Below are 17,975 nucleotides of genomic sequence, written 5' to 3'. Positions count from 1 at the left end.
AGTTGTGTTTATCTAGATAAGTAGATAAGTTTACTGAAGTGTCAGGGTGCTTTTTCTATGTTTTCTTTACAGGTCTGAACAAAACAGGCATAAGAGGAGAGTTTTGCTCTTGGCTTTGTTGGGTGCCATTGAATGGGTAAAGTGCATAAGTGCTTTATAAAGAACTTTATTCATTTTTATTGTTTTATTTTGAGTGTAATTATTATTTTCAGCAGCTCTGACTGCTTTTGAACTGTCCTGATAGACTAACAGCGCCTCTCGGTGGCAGCTCAGCATAACTGCAATTTCCGAATAATGTGCCATTATTATTAACTGGTATACAGTGTAAAATTAAACACCAGTATGTTTGGGATATGCTTGTAATGTATTCCAAACGTACTGTTGTAATATGTTTGTAATGAGATAGTTGGTCGATTTTTTTAAAGGAGGGATAAAAAAATATTTGAAATTCTACATACTGTGGATGTTTGACATATTATAATAATGTTCAATAATTAATAATAACTTACCAACTAGAACATTTCATAAAGAAAATGTTTATAAAAAAACAACATAATAAGAACTACCTACTACTAACTAACTGCACCAGGAGTAAAGCAGCATAAAGTTATCCAAAAGCAGTGTGTAAGACTGGTGGAGGAGAACATGATGCCAAGATGCATAAAAACTGTTAAAACTCTTAAAACTTTATGAATATGAACTTGTTTCCTTTGCATTATTTGAGGTCTGAAAGCTCTTCATCTTTATTTGATATTTCAGCCATTTCTCATTTTCTGCAAATAAATGCTCTAAATGACAAAATTTTTATTTGGAATTTGGGAGAAATGTTGTTTGTAGTTTATAGAACAAAAAAACAATGTTCATTTTACCTATAAATAGCAAAATCAGAGAAATATTTCAGAAACTAAAGTGGTCTCTTATTTTTTTCTAGAGCTGTATATTGTGGAACATCAAAATATTGCAATCTGATTTTTTTCTTCCAATATCTTCAAGGGCATTCACCACAAATACAGTCAATATTATATTATAATGATTAAACTGGCACTCATCAGGACTGCACCAGGAAAGAAAGATTATAGCACCCCAGATAAGAGCGCCTAACTGTTTGACAGAGTATTATGGGTTGTTTAACACTGGTTTAAAACTACATTTCCCAGCACAACACTGAGTTCTAAACTGTATTCACGTGATTTTTCCCGTTTATTTATCCACCCGTTTTTCATGTAGCCCAGCCTTTATGCGCCAAAACTGTACGACAATTGGTTGATTATTTTTAACGCCTGACTGTTTGTCCAATCCCGTTGCAGAACGAGAGGAACAGGCAACCAATCATGTCACAGGAAGGCGGGGTATGTATGAATACGGGTGGACAAGGAAAAGCGTGCGATCCTCCTGATCAGCAGGGCGCGCTGTGGCGCTGTCAGTCTGCAGCTCTGAGCGCAGATCTACAGCTCATACACAGCGCTGGTCAGTGCGCGGAGATGATGTGGACATCTGCGAAAGGGCAGCCGCGACACTGCAGGACTTCCGTATACACAGTTGTGGACAGCAGTGTGATTTTGTCTAATGTTTTTTAACGAAACTATAACATTTATAACATTACTGACGATGATTATCACCTTTTTGACCCCTCTTACATAAGGTAGTTCACCTGTAATTATCATTGTATTGCTTATTAGCTGATATTTTATTAATTAAGTCAGGATATGTGTGTTTTTTACGGTTTATGTAGCCGTGTTTAACGTTAGATAATATTTATTAAGCTAGTTTTAGCCTTAATTTGCTGTAATTTAGATTTTTCCCAATCTGAATGATCGGCTTTAGCTCTTTCTGTAATATAAATATATAGCTAGCTATATGTTGTGAGGGTTGACCTTCACCTACAAGCCTGCACTGTATACTGCCATTCATAAGCCTATTCATATTCTATATATTCTATATGGCCCATATAGCTTGTGCATCTTTTGAATATATTTGAATATAATTAAATACAATTTGAATATAATTTAAAAAATGTTTATTTCAGTAATTCAGATCACAATTTAGATGTATTACACACAGAGTGATCTATTTTAAGCGTTTATTCTGTTATTGTTGATGATTATGGATTACAGCCAATGAAAACCCAAAAATCAGTGTCTAAGAAAATTAGAATATTATATAATAAGATCAATTGGTACTTTTGTCAGTGTGGGCAGTGTGCCAAGTCCTGCTGGAAAATAAAATCCACATCTCCATGAAAGTTGTCAGTAGCAGAGGGAAGCATGAAGTGCTGTAAGATTTTGTGGGAAAACAAAACTGCACTGACTTTAGACTTGATAATAAAACACAGTGGATCAACACCAGCAGATGACATGTCTCTCCAAACCATCACTGATTGGTGGAAACTTCACACTAGACCTCGAGCAGTTTGGACTGTGTGTCTCTCCACTCTTCCTCCAGACTCTGATCCCTTGATTTACTTTAAATGAAATGTAAAATTTACTGATGATCAGTGATGGTTTGGAGAGTCATGTCTGTCATCTGCTGGTGTTGATCCACTGTGTTTTATTATCAAGTCTAAAGTCAGTGCAGTTTTGTTTTCCCACAAAATCTTACAGCACTTCATGCTTCCCTCTGCTACTGACAACTTTTATGGAGAGGAGGATTTCATTTTCCTGCAGGACTTGGCACACTGCCAAAAGTTGGTCTTTTATAATATTCCCATTTTCTGAGACACTGATTTTTCTTTGGCTGTAAACCATAATCATCAACTTTTATGAAGATGCAGATTTCATATGAATTTTACTGAAATAATTATTTAGTAAATTCTGTGATATGCCATGGTAATAATATGTACTGTGGTATATACAGCCCTGGAAAAAAATAAAGAGAGCACTTCAGTTTCTGAATCAGTTTCTCTGATTTGGCTATTTATAGGTTTATGTTTGAGTAAAATGAGCATTGTTGTTTTATTCTATAAACTACAGACAACATTTCTCCCAAATTCCAAACAAATATATTGTTGTTTAGTGCCTTTTTTGCAGAAAATGAGAAATGGCTGAAATAATAAAAAGGATGAGGCGCTTTCAGACCTCAAATAATGCAAAGAAAACAAGTTCATATTCATAAAGTTCAGAAATCAATATTTGGTGGAATAATCCTGGTTTTTAATCACAGTTTTCATGCATCTTGGCATCATGTTCTCCTCCACCAGTCTTACACACTGCTTTTGGATAACTTTATGCTACTCACCCCTGGTGCAAAAAATCATTCAAGCAGTTCAGTTTGGTGGTTTGATGGTTTGTGATCATCCATCTTCCTCTTGATTATATTCCAGAGGTTTTCAATTTGGTAAAATCAAAGAAACTCATTATTTTTAAGTGCTCTCTTTTTTTTCCAGAGCTGTAGCAGATGTGGGCCTACTTCAGATATAATGATCAAGAGAGGATAGATCAGGATTAAAACAGAAAATAAAAAAATATATACATGCATTAAGCTCTAGTTTTACAGTAAATTAATGGTAGGTGTCAGTGTAGTGGTATCAATTAGGGGTCGGCAATATTATATCGTATACAATATATCGAGACACAGAAATATCATGATATTTAAAATCCATATCGTGATAATAGGGCTGTTCTGTCTTAAAAGTAGTCTATTATTTACTGTGAAGCTTTAGGTGTATTTATTGTATAATTGTTTTAGTTTGCAGTTTATATGCATGCACTAAATAATCTGCAATATTATTTGCTGCATTATATTATTTTATGCTATATTATTTATTTTGCCACATTATGATTATACTGTTATACTATTATACTATATTCCTGAAATGAATTAATTATTTTAGTTTTCCTATATCGCCGAATATATCGTTATCGCAAAAATACCCTGAAATATTGTGATATTATTTTAGAGCCATATCGCCCACCCCTAGTATCAATGTTGGACTATGGATTTTTACTATTTGAGTAGATGTGTATGTGTATGTGTGTTTATCTAATTCAGTCCTCCTCTAATGTTTAATAACAATGTCTTTGTTCATTTGCTTTAAGCTAGTCTTTTATCTTTTATCTTTTATCTATGTTAAATATACGGGTGGAGGAGGTTGACCTTAACCTATAAGCTTGTAATGTTGATCCTGCGTTTAGAGAAAGAAGTGGGTCATCAAGCAAAACATGATCAGCAGAGGTAAAGAAAAGTGTGCAGTTCAGTAGTTTAGGAAATGTACTTTTTTGACAAAAATAAAGAAAACTGTAGAAAATTACATAATCTGCAATCAGTATTGCATATGTTAATATACCACTTCTTTAACTGTATGGAAAACAAACTATTTAATGGAACCTTTAATGTCCTTTAATTTTTTTAACCCAAAATATAAATTATACTATGAAATGTGGAACTTTTAAATTTTTTTTAATTAAACCAATAAAATCAATAAAACATTAAATAACAATAACCAATAAAAAGCTAATTTAAAGATAATAAATTAATAAACTGTTTTTAGTAAGAATTTTGTCTTGCCAAGCATTGTAGGTGTATATATTTAAATATTTCATTAAATATATATATATTTTTAAATATTTATATAATAAGCAGAGAAAGTTATTTTGATATTCTGATTCTTGTGTCCAAATTTAAGATGTTTTTTTTTTTTACTTAATATAAATTTTAACTTCAAGGATTTTTAGAATAGCTTTTTTTATTTGCCCAATAATTAATTTGCTTCTGTCAAGAACCACAACAATTATTTTAATATATTGATTATAATATAATATTATACCCTGAAATAACATGCCATATTACCCACCCCTAATTATCACATCAAAAGACAAATTTACACTGTTCTCATTTCCCTTTATATATCTACTAGATACTATAGATTATATCTGTCCAGTATCATTTATTTTACTTGAATCCTGGATATATATGGAGATATTTGGAGTGCGTTATTAATATTATTAGTATAATGACATTCTGGATCATTGACTTCTGTTACAAATCTGATCAGATTATTGTATTTTTTAATATCTCAGTTAGGGGTGTGCCATATCATATCGAATGCAATAATAAAATTTAAGTTTCTTTTTTTTTTTATTCAATGTTCTGTCATATCGGCAAGAGTATCGTTATTGCAAAAATAGCATATCGCCCACCCCGAGTTTGCATGCACACTTTTACTTCCACTGCATACAATTGATTGATTGATATCATTTTACTGGGTGCTCTTGTTGTTTCCACAGTGCAAAGGAACAAAATGATCCAGACACATTTTCAGAACTTCAGAACCTCTACTATCATCATCAAAACTCTACTTATAAAGCCTTTCACTCTGGAATGGACCATCTTCCAGAAGAATGGCGAGGTTTAAGCGTAAATCCTGCGTCACACTAACTGCTCTGGCCCTGCTCATATTCGTGATCACTGTGATTCTGAAAACCCTGACCCCGGACGACACCAGCGCTGTGGATGCTTTCGGACTCGGGCTCTTTGCTGTTAAGAGCCAGAGAGAAGAAGATCACCTGCTGAGGAACCGGGTAAACGTTGAGATACGGACCAGAGCTCCACACGTCATGACCAGGAAGGTTCCGGAAGAGAAGGAACTGAGTTTCCAGAGCGAAGATCATGCTTTCCCACCGCCCAACTATAACATGCACGTTTTCTACTACATATGGTACGGAAACCCTCAGTTTGATGGGAAGTTCATTCACTGGGATCACCCTCTCCTCCCACACTGGGACGCTAAAGTGGCCGCTGGATACCCAAAAGGACGCCACGAGCCTCCAGATGATATCGGTGCCAACTTCTACCCAGCTCTGGGAGCGTACAGCTCCAGAGACCCGTCTGTTATAGAGGCTCATATGCAGCAGCTGAGAACAGCAGCCATCGGTGAGATTTCAGCTGCATTTACACTCTGAAGCTACCAGTTTTCTTAGACACTTTCTGTCTAACAAATCTATCTAATCCAGGGGTGTCCAAACTTTTTTTGTTGGGGGCCAGAAGGAGAAATATATTTGAAGTCACGGGCCACAGACTCTGTAATAAAACAAATAATGAAATATACCACTTTAAATAATAATTTTTTCCTGATTATTTCATATACAGTTGTGGTCAAAAGTTTACATACACTTGTAAAAAAACATAATGTTATGGCTGTCTTGAGTTTTCAATAAGTTCTACAACTCTTATTTTTCTGTGATAGAGTGATCGGAACACATACATGTTTGTCACAAAAAACAGTCATAAAATTTGGTTCTTTCATAAATTTATTATGGGTCTGCTGAAAATGTCACCAAATCTGCTGGGTCAAAAATATACATACAGCAACATTAGTATTTGGTTACATGTCCCTTGGCCATTTTCACAGCAACTAGGCGCTTTTGGTAGCCATCCACAAGCTCCTGGCAAGCTTCAGGTCGAATGTTTGACCACTCTTCTTGACAGAATTGGTGCAGTTCAGCTAAATGTGATGGTTTTCTTGCATGAACCCGTTTCTTTAGCACTGTCCACATGTTCTCAATGGGGTTTAAGTCAGGACTTTGGGAAGGCCATTCTAAAACCTTAATTCTAGCCTGGTTTAGCCATTCCTTTACCACTTTTGATGTGTGTTTTGGGTCATTGTCTTGTTGGAACACCCAACTGCGCCCAAGACCCAACCTTCGGGCTGATGGTTTTAAGTTTTCCTGCAGAATTTGGAGGTAATCCTCCTTCTTCATTATCCCATTTACTTTCTGCAAAGAACCAGTTCCACTGGCAGCAAAACATCCCCAGAGCATAATACTACCACCACCATGCTTGACAGTAGGCATGGTGTTCCTGGGATTAAAGGCCTCACCTTTTCTCCTCCAAACATATTGCTGGGTGTTGTGGCCAAACAGCTCAATTTTTGTTTCGTCTGACCAGAGAACTTTCCTCCAGAAGGTTTTATCTTTGTCCATGTGATCAGCAGCAAACTTCAGCCGAGTCTTAAGGTGCCTTTTCTGGAGCAAGGGCTTCTTTCTTGCACGACAGCCTCTCAGTCCATGCCGATGTAAAACACGCTTGACTGTGGAGACTGACACCTGTGTTCCATCAGCTTCCAAATCCTTGCAGACCTGCTTCTTGGTGATTCTTGGTTGACTCTTGACCATCCTGACCAATCTCCTCTTGGCAGCATGTGATAGCTTGCGTTTTCTTCCTGATCGTGGCAGTGACACAACTGTTCCATGCACTTTATACTTGCGTATAATTGTCTGCACAGTTGCTCTTGGGACCTGTAGCTGCTTTGAAATGGCTCCAAGTGACTTCCCTGACTTGTTCAAGTCAATAATTCGCTTTTTCAGATCCACACTGAGTTCCTTTGACTTTCCCATTGTAGCTTTTGTAGCTGAGTCTAATCACTGGGTCAAATGAGCCCTATTTAAATGGGCTCATGAGAAGTCAACAGCTGTAGTCAATCAGAATCACTTACAAGAAGTGAAGAGGCCATGACATGAAGCTAATTTGATTGACACAACTCGCTACATCACCAAAATTGACAAATTTTGTTGCTGTATGTATATTTTTGACCCAGCAGATTTGGTGACATTTTCAGCAGACCCATAATAAATTTATGAAAGAACCAAATTTTATGACTGTTTTTTGTGACAAACATGTATGTGTTCCGATCACTCTATCACAGAAAAATAAGAGTTGTAGAACTTATTGAAAACTCAAGACAGCCATAACATTATGTTTTTTTACAAGTGTATGTAAACATTTGACCACAACTGTACATACCATTTTACATGACTTTCTCTCTTTATCTTTGACAGTGTTGTGTAAACTAAGATTTTTCAAATTGATGTTTAATTTCATGATGTCTCTTAATATTAAACTCCTTAATTACGGCAACTTTTAGACTCTTTGCCCCGTTTTTCTGCGCTAGAAATGCGCACCCTCTCCGCTTTTAGACTCTTTGCCCCGTTTTTCTGCGCTAGAAATGCTCACTCTCTCCGCTTTTAGACTCTTTGCCTCGTTTTTCTGCGCTAGAAATGCGCACTCTCTCCGCTTTTAGACTCTTTGCCCCGTTTTTCTGCGCTACAAATGCACACTCTCTCCGCTTTTAGACTTTTTGCCCGTTTTTCAGCGCTAGAAATGCGCACCCTCTCCTCTTTTAGACTCTTTGGCCCATTTTTCTGCGCTAGAAATGCGCACTCTCTCCGCTTTTAGACTCTTTTGCCCCGCTTTTCTGCGCTAGAAATGCGCACTCTCTCCGCTTTTAGACTCTTTGGCCCGTTTGTCTGAGCTAGAAACGCGCACCCTCTCCGCTTTTAGACTCTTTGGCCCGTTTTTCTGCGCTGAAATGTGCATCCTCTTAGCTTTTAGACTCTTTGGCCTGTTTTTCTGCGCTAGAAATGTGCACTCTCTCCGCTTTTAGACTCTTTGGCCCGTTTCTGACACCTAGTGTTCAAACTTTGAATCTCACATTATAAAATCCTGCTTAACAGCGGGCCAACTTATATTTCTAAAATACCTCGCGGGCCGCTCCAAAAAAGGAAACGGGCCGCAGTTTGGACACCCCTGATCTAATCCATGAAGGAACAAATTAGGAATCATGTAGTAACATGATTAAAAGTCTTAAATAAAACAAACAAACAAAAATACCCTGTGAAGCATTCAGTTGCTCTTATCTGGGGTTCGGTAAGGTTAAAGGAGAACTCCAGTGAAAAAAGTACTTACTTTAATGAATAGCACACCTCTATTCTCCGACCGCTTTTCTTTGCACTCTGTACAACGGCCATATTGGGGCATATCTTGCCCTGATAAATCGCTTTTTCCACCGTTATCCAGCTCAAAGTAGCTTCACACCTCTTTGCTAGAATCCAGAAGAGAGCCCTGATATTTAAAACGAGGCATTAATAACTTAAAAAGTGAACAAGAAGCTCATTAAAAACCACTGTTTACATCCTATAACGCTAGCTTTCAGCTCAGAGCGCTACCATCACTGTACTGATAATGACAGGAGGCAGGCTATGCAGAGGTCGGCTCGTGCCTACGACCAAATCACAGCCCTGTGGGCGGTCCTGAGCCGAGGTGGGCGAGGCCATGAACTCACTGGTTGACGTGGACACCCTAACGTCTTTCTAATCAACTTGTATTTCTGAGGATTTTCTTTTTCTAGATACTGCAGACAAGGGAGGCTGAGACACAGTTTCATATGCAGCATCCATATACAACTTAGAGAGACCTATAATATTATACAAAAAACAAGAAAAAGTGGATTTTAGCAGAATGAGGCCTTTAACATGTTTTTCTTCATAGTTTGGATGACTTGAGTATTAATTTACAAAGCAGAACATTTAAAAAATTATAAAAAACACTACATTTAAGGTAAATCCAAAAGGATTGTTTTATAATTGGCTATTTTATCTAGCTTGTGTTCTGCTATGAACTGTAGCCCATCTGGTGTTTGCTGGGGGGTTGGGGGGTAAATAAATTGTGCATCAGTGGAGAAGGACCACCATAGGACTTTCACTTAACCAGAAATGATTTAGGTGGTGGTCCATTCCCAGCCTAACACTGGCATGGCATCTTAACCAGACTAGAACCCTTACTTTACTACAGAACCCTTTATACAGGGGTGTATAGAACATTTGTGATACTATATATAGTAGTATTAGGCAATGTAACCTAAAATATGTATTAATTTAAATTATTAATTAATCATTTTACCTCATTTTTGATTAAATTTCAAATTAACCCGTATTTTAATGAATGATAGAGACCTAATTTATATATAGTGGTGCCTTTCCATTGATAATTGGGGTAGGAGGGGGTTAAAGCCTGTGTAGTGACAGATGGGCTACAATCTGTTAATGAAAACATGCATTGTGCACCAAATAGCAGGTGTTTATGATAAGATGGCATCTTAACTTATATTTAAAATGCATATAAAAAGAAAAAAATATTCCAACATTTAACTTAATTGAATTTAATTAGCAATGTCTAATAGTTTGCAAATAACTGTGAATAATAATTAATGATGTGCATTAGGCCTGTTACTATAATTAAATTGTTGCCTTATTGTACAATAAATAGACAAACTCTTAATAATTTTACTTTATGAGTAGAGTCCATTAGTATAAATGAGTCTGTATGTCAACTTAGCATCTAAACACTATTTTTATTTTATTCTATTTTATTCTATTCTGTTATTTATGGATAAAATACAATTAATACAATGTCAGCTTTGTTTAAAAACAGCAGTTTTAAATATTAGTATAAGTATAATATAATAATATAATAAGTATAATATAAGTATTTTAATATTATTTCTATTATAGTATTTAAAAATTTTAAGGTTTTCAAATAGATAAATAGTCATTACTATTTAAAACGATATATTAAAATTATCATGTTATTTACTGTAATTATTATTATAAATAATAATTTTATAATATTATATTATAAAAATAGTCTTAAAATCACAGTTATAACAATTATCACAGTTATTTCTATGACTATGTCGTACATACAAAGTAGTTATCGTGACAGGCCTAATATGCATAATTATATATTGAAGAATTTTTAATGCGATCAGATTTTGTGAGTTTGTTAAATGTTGTTGTTAAACAAAATCAAAAAGTCCCTAAAATATTGTGACACAGTATAGAGAACACCTGTCAGAATTACAGTCCCCTCTAAAGTATTTGAACAGTGAGGCCGACCTCTTTATTTCTGCTGTAGACTAAAAACATTTAAATTTGACATTAATAGATTGTTTGGAGACAAAAGATCAACATTTCAGCTTTTATTTTCAGATTTTTACATCTGTATTTGATACACAGTTCAGAAGATTCAGCTCCTTCTGTCTGAACCCACAATTTTTGCTTGTGAGCAAAAGAATTGGAACAGATAATCCTAAAGAGTAAAGTAAAGTGAATAAGACTTAATATTTAGTTGTTCAATTGTTTTAGGGTTTTCCTTTACAGATGTTACAGATGAGCCAGGTGTTGCACCCCCACGCCTCAGGAGGTCACTCTCACCTCAGTTTTTGCTCCTGCACACCTGCGTTCTATTGTTCATTACTCTGTGTATATATTGGCGTCTCACCTGGATTCTGGTGCGACGTCTTGTCTGGTTTACCTTGCATTTCGAAGCGTTTATATACTCTGTCTATCCTGGTTACTGTATCCTTGCTCACGTTTTTTGATTCTGATTTTTCGGTTTGCCGCTGTCTGCTACTGTCTGCCTGGATATTGTTTTTGTTGGAAAATAAACCTGCTTTTGGATCCTTACCCTGGTTTCGTGTGACAACAGCACTTACAATAATTCTGTCATCAACTGCTGTGGTTTCCTTGTTCAACCTGTTCAACATCTGTTACTTAGTACACCAGTGACGACTTTCTTCTTCAGGACATTTCATACAGTTGTTTTGAACAAATATTGAACAATATTTGTGCTGTAATAGCTCTGAATGATTTTCCATTTCCTCTCAGCTTCTCATTGTTTTTTTTTTATCCATTACCCATATCCTTTTAGTCTGCACAGATAAAACATTTAGCACTGTTTAATGTTTGAATAATTAATGTATGAGGACACACCTGGTCAATAAAACACACCTGACAATCAATACTTTTGCTCATAAGAAAAATAGGTGGGTTCAGACAGAAGGTGCCGTATCTTCTGAACTCTGTATCAGATCCAGATGTAAATAAATGTAAATTAAAGCTGAAATGTTGATGTTTTGTCTCGTATTAATAATTTAATATTAAACTCAAATGTTTTCAGTCTACAGCAGAAATAATACTTTTGGAGGGCACTGTGCTGATTATAATATCTATTTCTGTATGTTCAGGTGTTCTGGCAGTATCCTGGTACCCGGCTGGGATGAAGGATGATAATGGTGAACCGGTCGATGACATCATCCCTCTGATACTGGAAGTTGCTGATAAGTATAAAGTGAAGGTACGACTGACTGTGTTTAGGTGTTCAGGTGTTTAGGAGAACTAAGGTAATGTAATTCATCTGTAGTGTATCTGTGAGAAGATGCTTCATACCTCTTGTATTCAAATCTACACATTTCTCCTCCACAGGTCGTCTTTCATATCGAACCGTACAAAGGCAGAGATGAAAACAGCATGCTGGAAAACATCAAATACATTGTGGATAAGTGAGTATCTGCTACAGCTTTTATACAGAAACTTTCTATTTTAATATCTTCATATTTGGCACAACTTGATGAGATGAGGATGAGTCTTTCCACAGGGTTGTAAAACAAATGAGAAGCTACTCCCTGCATCAGTTACAGTTAAATAACTTGTTGCCAGCTGAAGCATAATTATCACCCATATAGTAATTATTATCCAATTGGAGGCTCTCATCTATTTGCACAGTTAAATCCAGGTGGTGAACTTTTTTGGGCTGGGCAGTGTAGTCTAAATGGTTATTTCTTTTGGGACTGTATTTTTCAGAGGTGAGTATTATCAGCCTGTAGCCTGCTGCTAACCCCGGCTAGCACTGCTGGAGCATCATTAGCATTAGCCACTAACCGTGCTAAGCACTAGCTCTTTCGCCATTCAGGTTAAGTACGCTAGCTAATATCCCGCTGGCTTACCGGAACACTCAGTGTTCCTTGGTGTAGCACTGTCAGGTGGCATTAGCCACTAACCGCAGCTAGCGGTAGCGGTTAGCTGCTAATGATAATATTGCTGCACTTAGCCTAAGTGGAAATCTACAAATCTAAGCTTATTGTAAATAAATGGAAGCGCTTTACTCACCAAAATAAAAGTTTTCAGGAGAGAAATCTGTGTAGATTAACATCCAGTACTCGTTTGACTTTAATTTTTTTTTTTTTTAAGAATTATTATTTTTATTATTATTTTTAGAATTATAATTATTTTAGAATTATTATTTTTAATTTTAAGAATTACAGTTTTGTTTACTTAACTTAGCTTAGCTTTATAGGTCTTGTAAAAAAGAGGACACCCCTGTTCCTTACTAGTGTCGCATAATGCGCCTTCAAATCCATTCCTCCTTATGTATGAAAATAGATCAGAAAATAGATGTGTATTTTGTAAAATATACAGATTTTTTTTTTTGGTATATGGTGTTTGATTGCTGAACTACACTGTATGTGCAATATATTTGGAACAGATATAGAACAGAATAGAAGTACTGACAATACAATAGGGCTCTCTAGAGAACATAAAGCTCTATATTGAGCTGTCTCAGGCATACATTGGAATTTAGATACATTTTTCCATCTTCTATATGTATTATATCAGAGATATGCATTGTAAGAGATATGCAATTGGATATTTTCTTGTCACATGCTTCTAAACACAGTCACACACGCTCTGAATGGGGTTTAAATCTGGTGATTTTGTTGCCATGACATCATCTTCACTCCTCAACCCACTCCATTGGCTGATGAGTGGTGTGGGGTCCTGCATTGTCTGTTTTGGCAGATCAACAGAGAGAGACCCTTTAACATTGCATTAGAGGAGACCATCTGAACCTTTTTGAGCAGAAACACGTGGTTATGTTCACATTTCTATTTGGAAAGCCAATTAACTAATCCCTGTTCATATGAACATATGAACCCTGCCAATGCTGGTAATGGTAATCACTGGTAATGCCAAGGATACGCACAAGGACAAGCCTCTTCCCATAAATGTGAAGTCAGACTCCTCCTCTTTTTGATCTGATGCTAATGCAGCATCACTAGGTAGCACTGAGTAACTACTGTCACAATTGGAGTTATATATAAAGGGAGAGAGGACCATCTACCCACCCAGAGAGAGAATAGCCAATCCTGCTCTCTTAGACTCTGAGATCTGGGGGACCAAGAGCTCAACAATAAACTACATGAAATTCAACTTTTTTAAAACGGACAACCTTCAAACACAACTCAAGATCAGATCAGACAGTTTACACAAGATGCCGAATAGGCCACTCAAAAATAACACATGGACATCTTTTAAAAAACACTGAAATACCATCTTGTCAATCTTGTAACACCCCACTAACTATGAAACACATCCTCATCGACTGTCCAGCCCATAACGATATAAGAAAATTTTACTATCAAGAAAATAACATGAAGGACCTTTTTGGAAAAAACCCACCAGGGAAGATTTTAAAGTTTTTATCGGATCTTAATCTTAAACATCAAATTTTACACATATGTAGTGACTTATGTAATCTTTGAATCAACTATACTATATCTACACATATAAATCCAAGTTCATGCCACAAATAGCCTAATTTTGTGCTGGAATGGCAATGAAACCCCAACAACCAACCAACCAACCAACCAACCAACTGAGATCTGGGAATCAAACCCGTAACCCTTCGACCACTGTGAAAACATGGTGTCCTTTACCTCGTTTACCTTTAGCAAAAAGAGCCAATCAGTTTGCTGGTTACACCACAAGTGGAGGAGGGTTAACATGCTCATGGAGAAGCTTCCACTTGATGTGGAGATCTGCACAAGCGCAGTAGCCATAACAACATAACTGCTGAAAATTGACAATTTTATCAAGTTTGTTTGGTGATCTAAAACATAAAATTTGACAACAAGATAATGCACTGGGAGTAGAGAACGCAATGCCATAAGTGACTACAAGAAAACTCCTGAGCACACTATCTTTAAATATCTTTAAAAATTAATAAAAATTAATTTATTGAAACGTGGCAAAGTAGTAAAAACTGCACTTTTTACAGTGTTTCCTTGCTCTGGGTAATTATTCACTTTTTTCTCTTGTGGATTTTTCTTGTGGATGCCTATGGATGGCATAGCCTTCTCTACTTCCACCCCTGCAGTGCTTCTTCTTTCTATAAAATTTGACCTTCAGTTTTCAATTGTTTGTTTTTTTTCCCATTCACTGAGAGCCTGGTCTTGTGTGACGAAAAATTACCACATTTTTCGGACTATAAGACACACCAGATTATAAGGTTCACTATCAATGAACATCTATTTTCTGGACTATTTTCATACATAAGGTGCACCAGATTATAAAGCGCATTAAACAACACTAGTAAGCATGCTTATATTGAAGTGAGAGCAAGGGTGTCATCATGTTTCCCTTCCAATGGGAGGAAGCGAAGTAAACAAAACAAAACTGTAAAAAAACAAAACAAAACTGTAATTCTTAAAAAAACATTTTTTTAAAAGTCAAATGAGCGCTGCATTCTAATCTACACAGATTTCTCTCATGAGAACTGTTTATTTGGGCGAGTAAAACGCTTCTGTTTATTTATAGTAAGATTAGCATTAGCATTAGCCGCTAACCGCAGCACTAGCAGGATGTAAATGATGCCCGATAGCGTTAGACTGAGGAACCCTGAGTGTTCTGGGAACCCAAGGTGCTTGCTATCAGCTAGCAGTTCGTCCCACATAGCTTGTTTTAATACGGCATGCAAACTACAGTCCAATAAACTCACCTTTAAATGGCGAAAGATCTAGTGCTGTGGTTAGCGGCTAATGCTAATACTGTTGCTTCCAGCCTTAGTGCTGGAGAAACTTCACTGAAAACTAAACAGAGTGGCTTTACTGCTTCTTAATACCTGACTGGTAGAATGCATAGATAGAATGCATAGATACATAAGATGCATAGGATTATAAGGTGCAATTTCGAAATTTCGTGGGAAAATTAAAGGATTTTAATATCTGCCTAATAAGTGTATTATAAAGTGCATTACAGTGTGTAAACAGCAGTGTATAGACAAGATAGGAGCCTGAGAGTCCCTGGAGTAGAGCCTGTTGTTATGCCAGGCCAGTGGATAAGTATTATGATGAGTTGGGGTTATGATCTTCATGATCACTCACTGTAATCTTCTCCACAGCCTGACCCTGACCTTCTGCACCAGCATCTAACCATTCCTACAGTGACTCATTACTCACGCTCTTCTCTGACACACAGGTACGGAGAACATCCAGCCTTCTTCAGATACAGATCTCCCTCAGGGAAGCTCCTTCCTCTCTTTTACATTTACGACTCCTACTTGCAGAATCCGGATATCTGGGCCCAGATGCTGAAGACCACCGGCAAGAAGAGCATCAGGAACACGCCGTACGACGGCGTCTTCATCGGCCTGCTCGTGGAGGAGAAGCACAAGAAGGAAATGCTGGCCGCCGGCTTTGACGGCATCTACACCTACTTCGCCACTAACGGCTTCTCCTACGGCTCCTCCTACCATAACTGGAAGTCCATTAAGGACTTCTGTGATAGAAACAACTTGATCTTCATACCTAGCGTAGGTCCGGGCTACATCGACACCAGCATCCGCCCCTGGAACTCTCAGAACACGAGGAACCGCCTCAACGGGAAGTACTACGAGACGTCTCTGAGCGCGGCGGTGGCGACCATGCCTCAGGTGATCTCCATTACGTCGTTTAACGAGTGGCACGAGGGCACTCAGATTGAGACGGCCATTCCTAAAACAGGAGGCCAGACTGCGTACCTGGACTACCTGCCCCATAAACCTGCTGTTTAATTAGAGATCACACGTAGATGGGCCATAAAGTTCAGCGAAGAGCAAGAGAAGTGGCTGGAGAGACAAGATCAACTGTGAGAGAATGATGAGTGAAGACACCTGTGACTAATAACAGACTGATCTTAAACTTAATCCTAATCTTAATAAATAAATTAATGAAAATTCTGCAACAATTCTACTGGCTTTTATATGATTAATGTATATGAGGTTTAAAATTGAGATGTTGAATTGCTGATTTTAGTACAGTGATTACAGTACAGTCAATTACAGTCTGAATTTAAGCCATATACAGGGGTTGGACAATGAAACTGAAACACCTGTCATCATTTTAGTGTGGGATTTTAGGTTTCATGGTTAAATTGGAGCAGCCTGGTGTTCAATCTTCATTAATTGCACATTATTGCACCAGTAAGAGCAGTAAGAGTGTGAAGGTTCAATTAGCAGGGTAAGAGCACAGTTCTGCTCTAAATATTGCAATGCGCACAACATTATCCAAAAAACATAAAACCACGGCTGATCAAATCACGACAGAATTCAATGTGCACCTCTCCTGGTTCCAGTTTCATTGTCCAACCCCTGTATACTGTTCAGTAGTATGAAAATTTATATAGTTTCTCCTAATACACTATACAAATTAAACCACGTTACTTGATCTTTGATACACTGTATATCCAGTTGCACTTAAGCCTGTTACAATAATAATTACATTATTGACTAACAATAAATACAATAAATGGACATGGCCTTAATAATGTTGAACAAGCTGATATAGTGTGTCTATTGTGTTCATTTTAGTGGTGTCACTCGATTAAAATATTTATTTTCAGATTAATCACAACAATATTCTGTGATTAAAAATGATTAATCGCACTTGTTCTTCTTAAGACACACAAGTTTTTTTTAATAGTGGATATTTAAATGTTAATAAAAGAATGAATGTAAGAAATGTAAAATGCAATTATATTTATATTAGTGGTGAAAATATATTAAAATACTGATTATAATGTTTGAGGTGGGATAAAGTTGAAGAATGCATGATAAATTGAATAGAGGTAACTTTTTTTTACTTTATTATAAAAATCTCAGCTTGGTTTTAAGGATTTCTGAATTATAACTTAATTAACTGAGTATAAAAGAGCGTTTTCACACCTGTAATTGTTAAAGTATCTATAGTCTGGATCAGTTGATGAGTTTGTTTGTTTACTTGGAGCGTTTCTCCCTCTGTCTGGTTTGTTTTCACACAGGCAAAAACTAAAATATGCACCAATAAACCACACAAGCACGTTGTCTTCTCTGATTGGTCAGAGATGTCTGGCACGAGAGCAAGAAAAAATATATATATAGTGAGAAGAATATGTGTTTTGGTGTATATCTGTATATCTATGCAGTGTACAGAAAAATGAAAATTTGCCGCTGCGCTTTTAAACACAGTGTTTTCAATGGGAAGCACAGCACAGATGTGAGCAGTGAACGCTGCACATACTGTGCTTGTAAACAGCATGGAGCAGCAGAGATAGTGTTAAGTCATAGCAGTA

General features: G+C 36.6%; 1 protein-coding gene across 1 annotated transcript; it reads left to right on the top strand.

The window, feature by feature from the left end:
* Nucleotides 1-1,490: 1,490 nt before the first annotated feature.
* manea (mannosidase, endo-alpha) lies at nucleotides 1,491-17,207 on the top strand. Its single transcript, XM_049463332.1, has 5 exons — nucleotides 1,491-1,642; nucleotides 5,223-5,868; nucleotides 11,798-11,907; nucleotides 12,036-12,112; nucleotides 15,867-17,207. The coding sequence occupies exons 2-5, from the start codon at nucleotides 5,337-5,339 to the stop codon at nucleotides 16,438-16,440; spliced, it is 1,293 nt and encodes a 430-aa protein (XP_049319289.1). The 5' UTR covers nucleotides 1,491-1,642; nucleotides 5,223-5,336; the 3' UTR covers nucleotides 16,441-17,207.
* The last annotated feature ends 768 nt before the right edge of the window (nucleotides 17,208-17,975 follow it).

The sequence above is a fragment of the Astyanax mexicanus genome, chromosome 14 (genome assembly GCF_023375975.1).
Source record: "Astyanax mexicanus isolate ESR-SI-001 chromosome 14, AstMex3_surface, whole genome shotgun sequence".
Classification (NCBI taxonomy): Eukaryota; Metazoa; Chordata; class Actinopteri; order Characiformes; family Acestrorhamphidae; genus Astyanax; species Astyanax mexicanus.
This window is presented reverse-complemented; position numbering and strand designations above follow the sequence as displayed.

What these genes read in the sequence shown, in the direction of transcription:
- manea (XM_049463332.1), top strand. Translation starts at nt 5,337, where the DNA reads ATGGCGAGGTTTAAGCGTAAATCCTGCGTCACACTAACTGCTCTGGCC. An exon ending in GCTGAGAACAGCAGCCATCG is followed by an intron (nt 5,869 to 11,797) that starts GTGAGATTTCAG and finishes CTGTATGTTCAG; the next exon opens with GTGTTCTGGCAGTATCCTGG. An exon ending in CTGATAAGTATAAAGTGAAG is followed by an intron (nt 11,908 to 12,035) that starts GTACGACTGACT and finishes TCTCCTCCACAG; the next exon opens with GTCGTCTTTCATATCGAACC.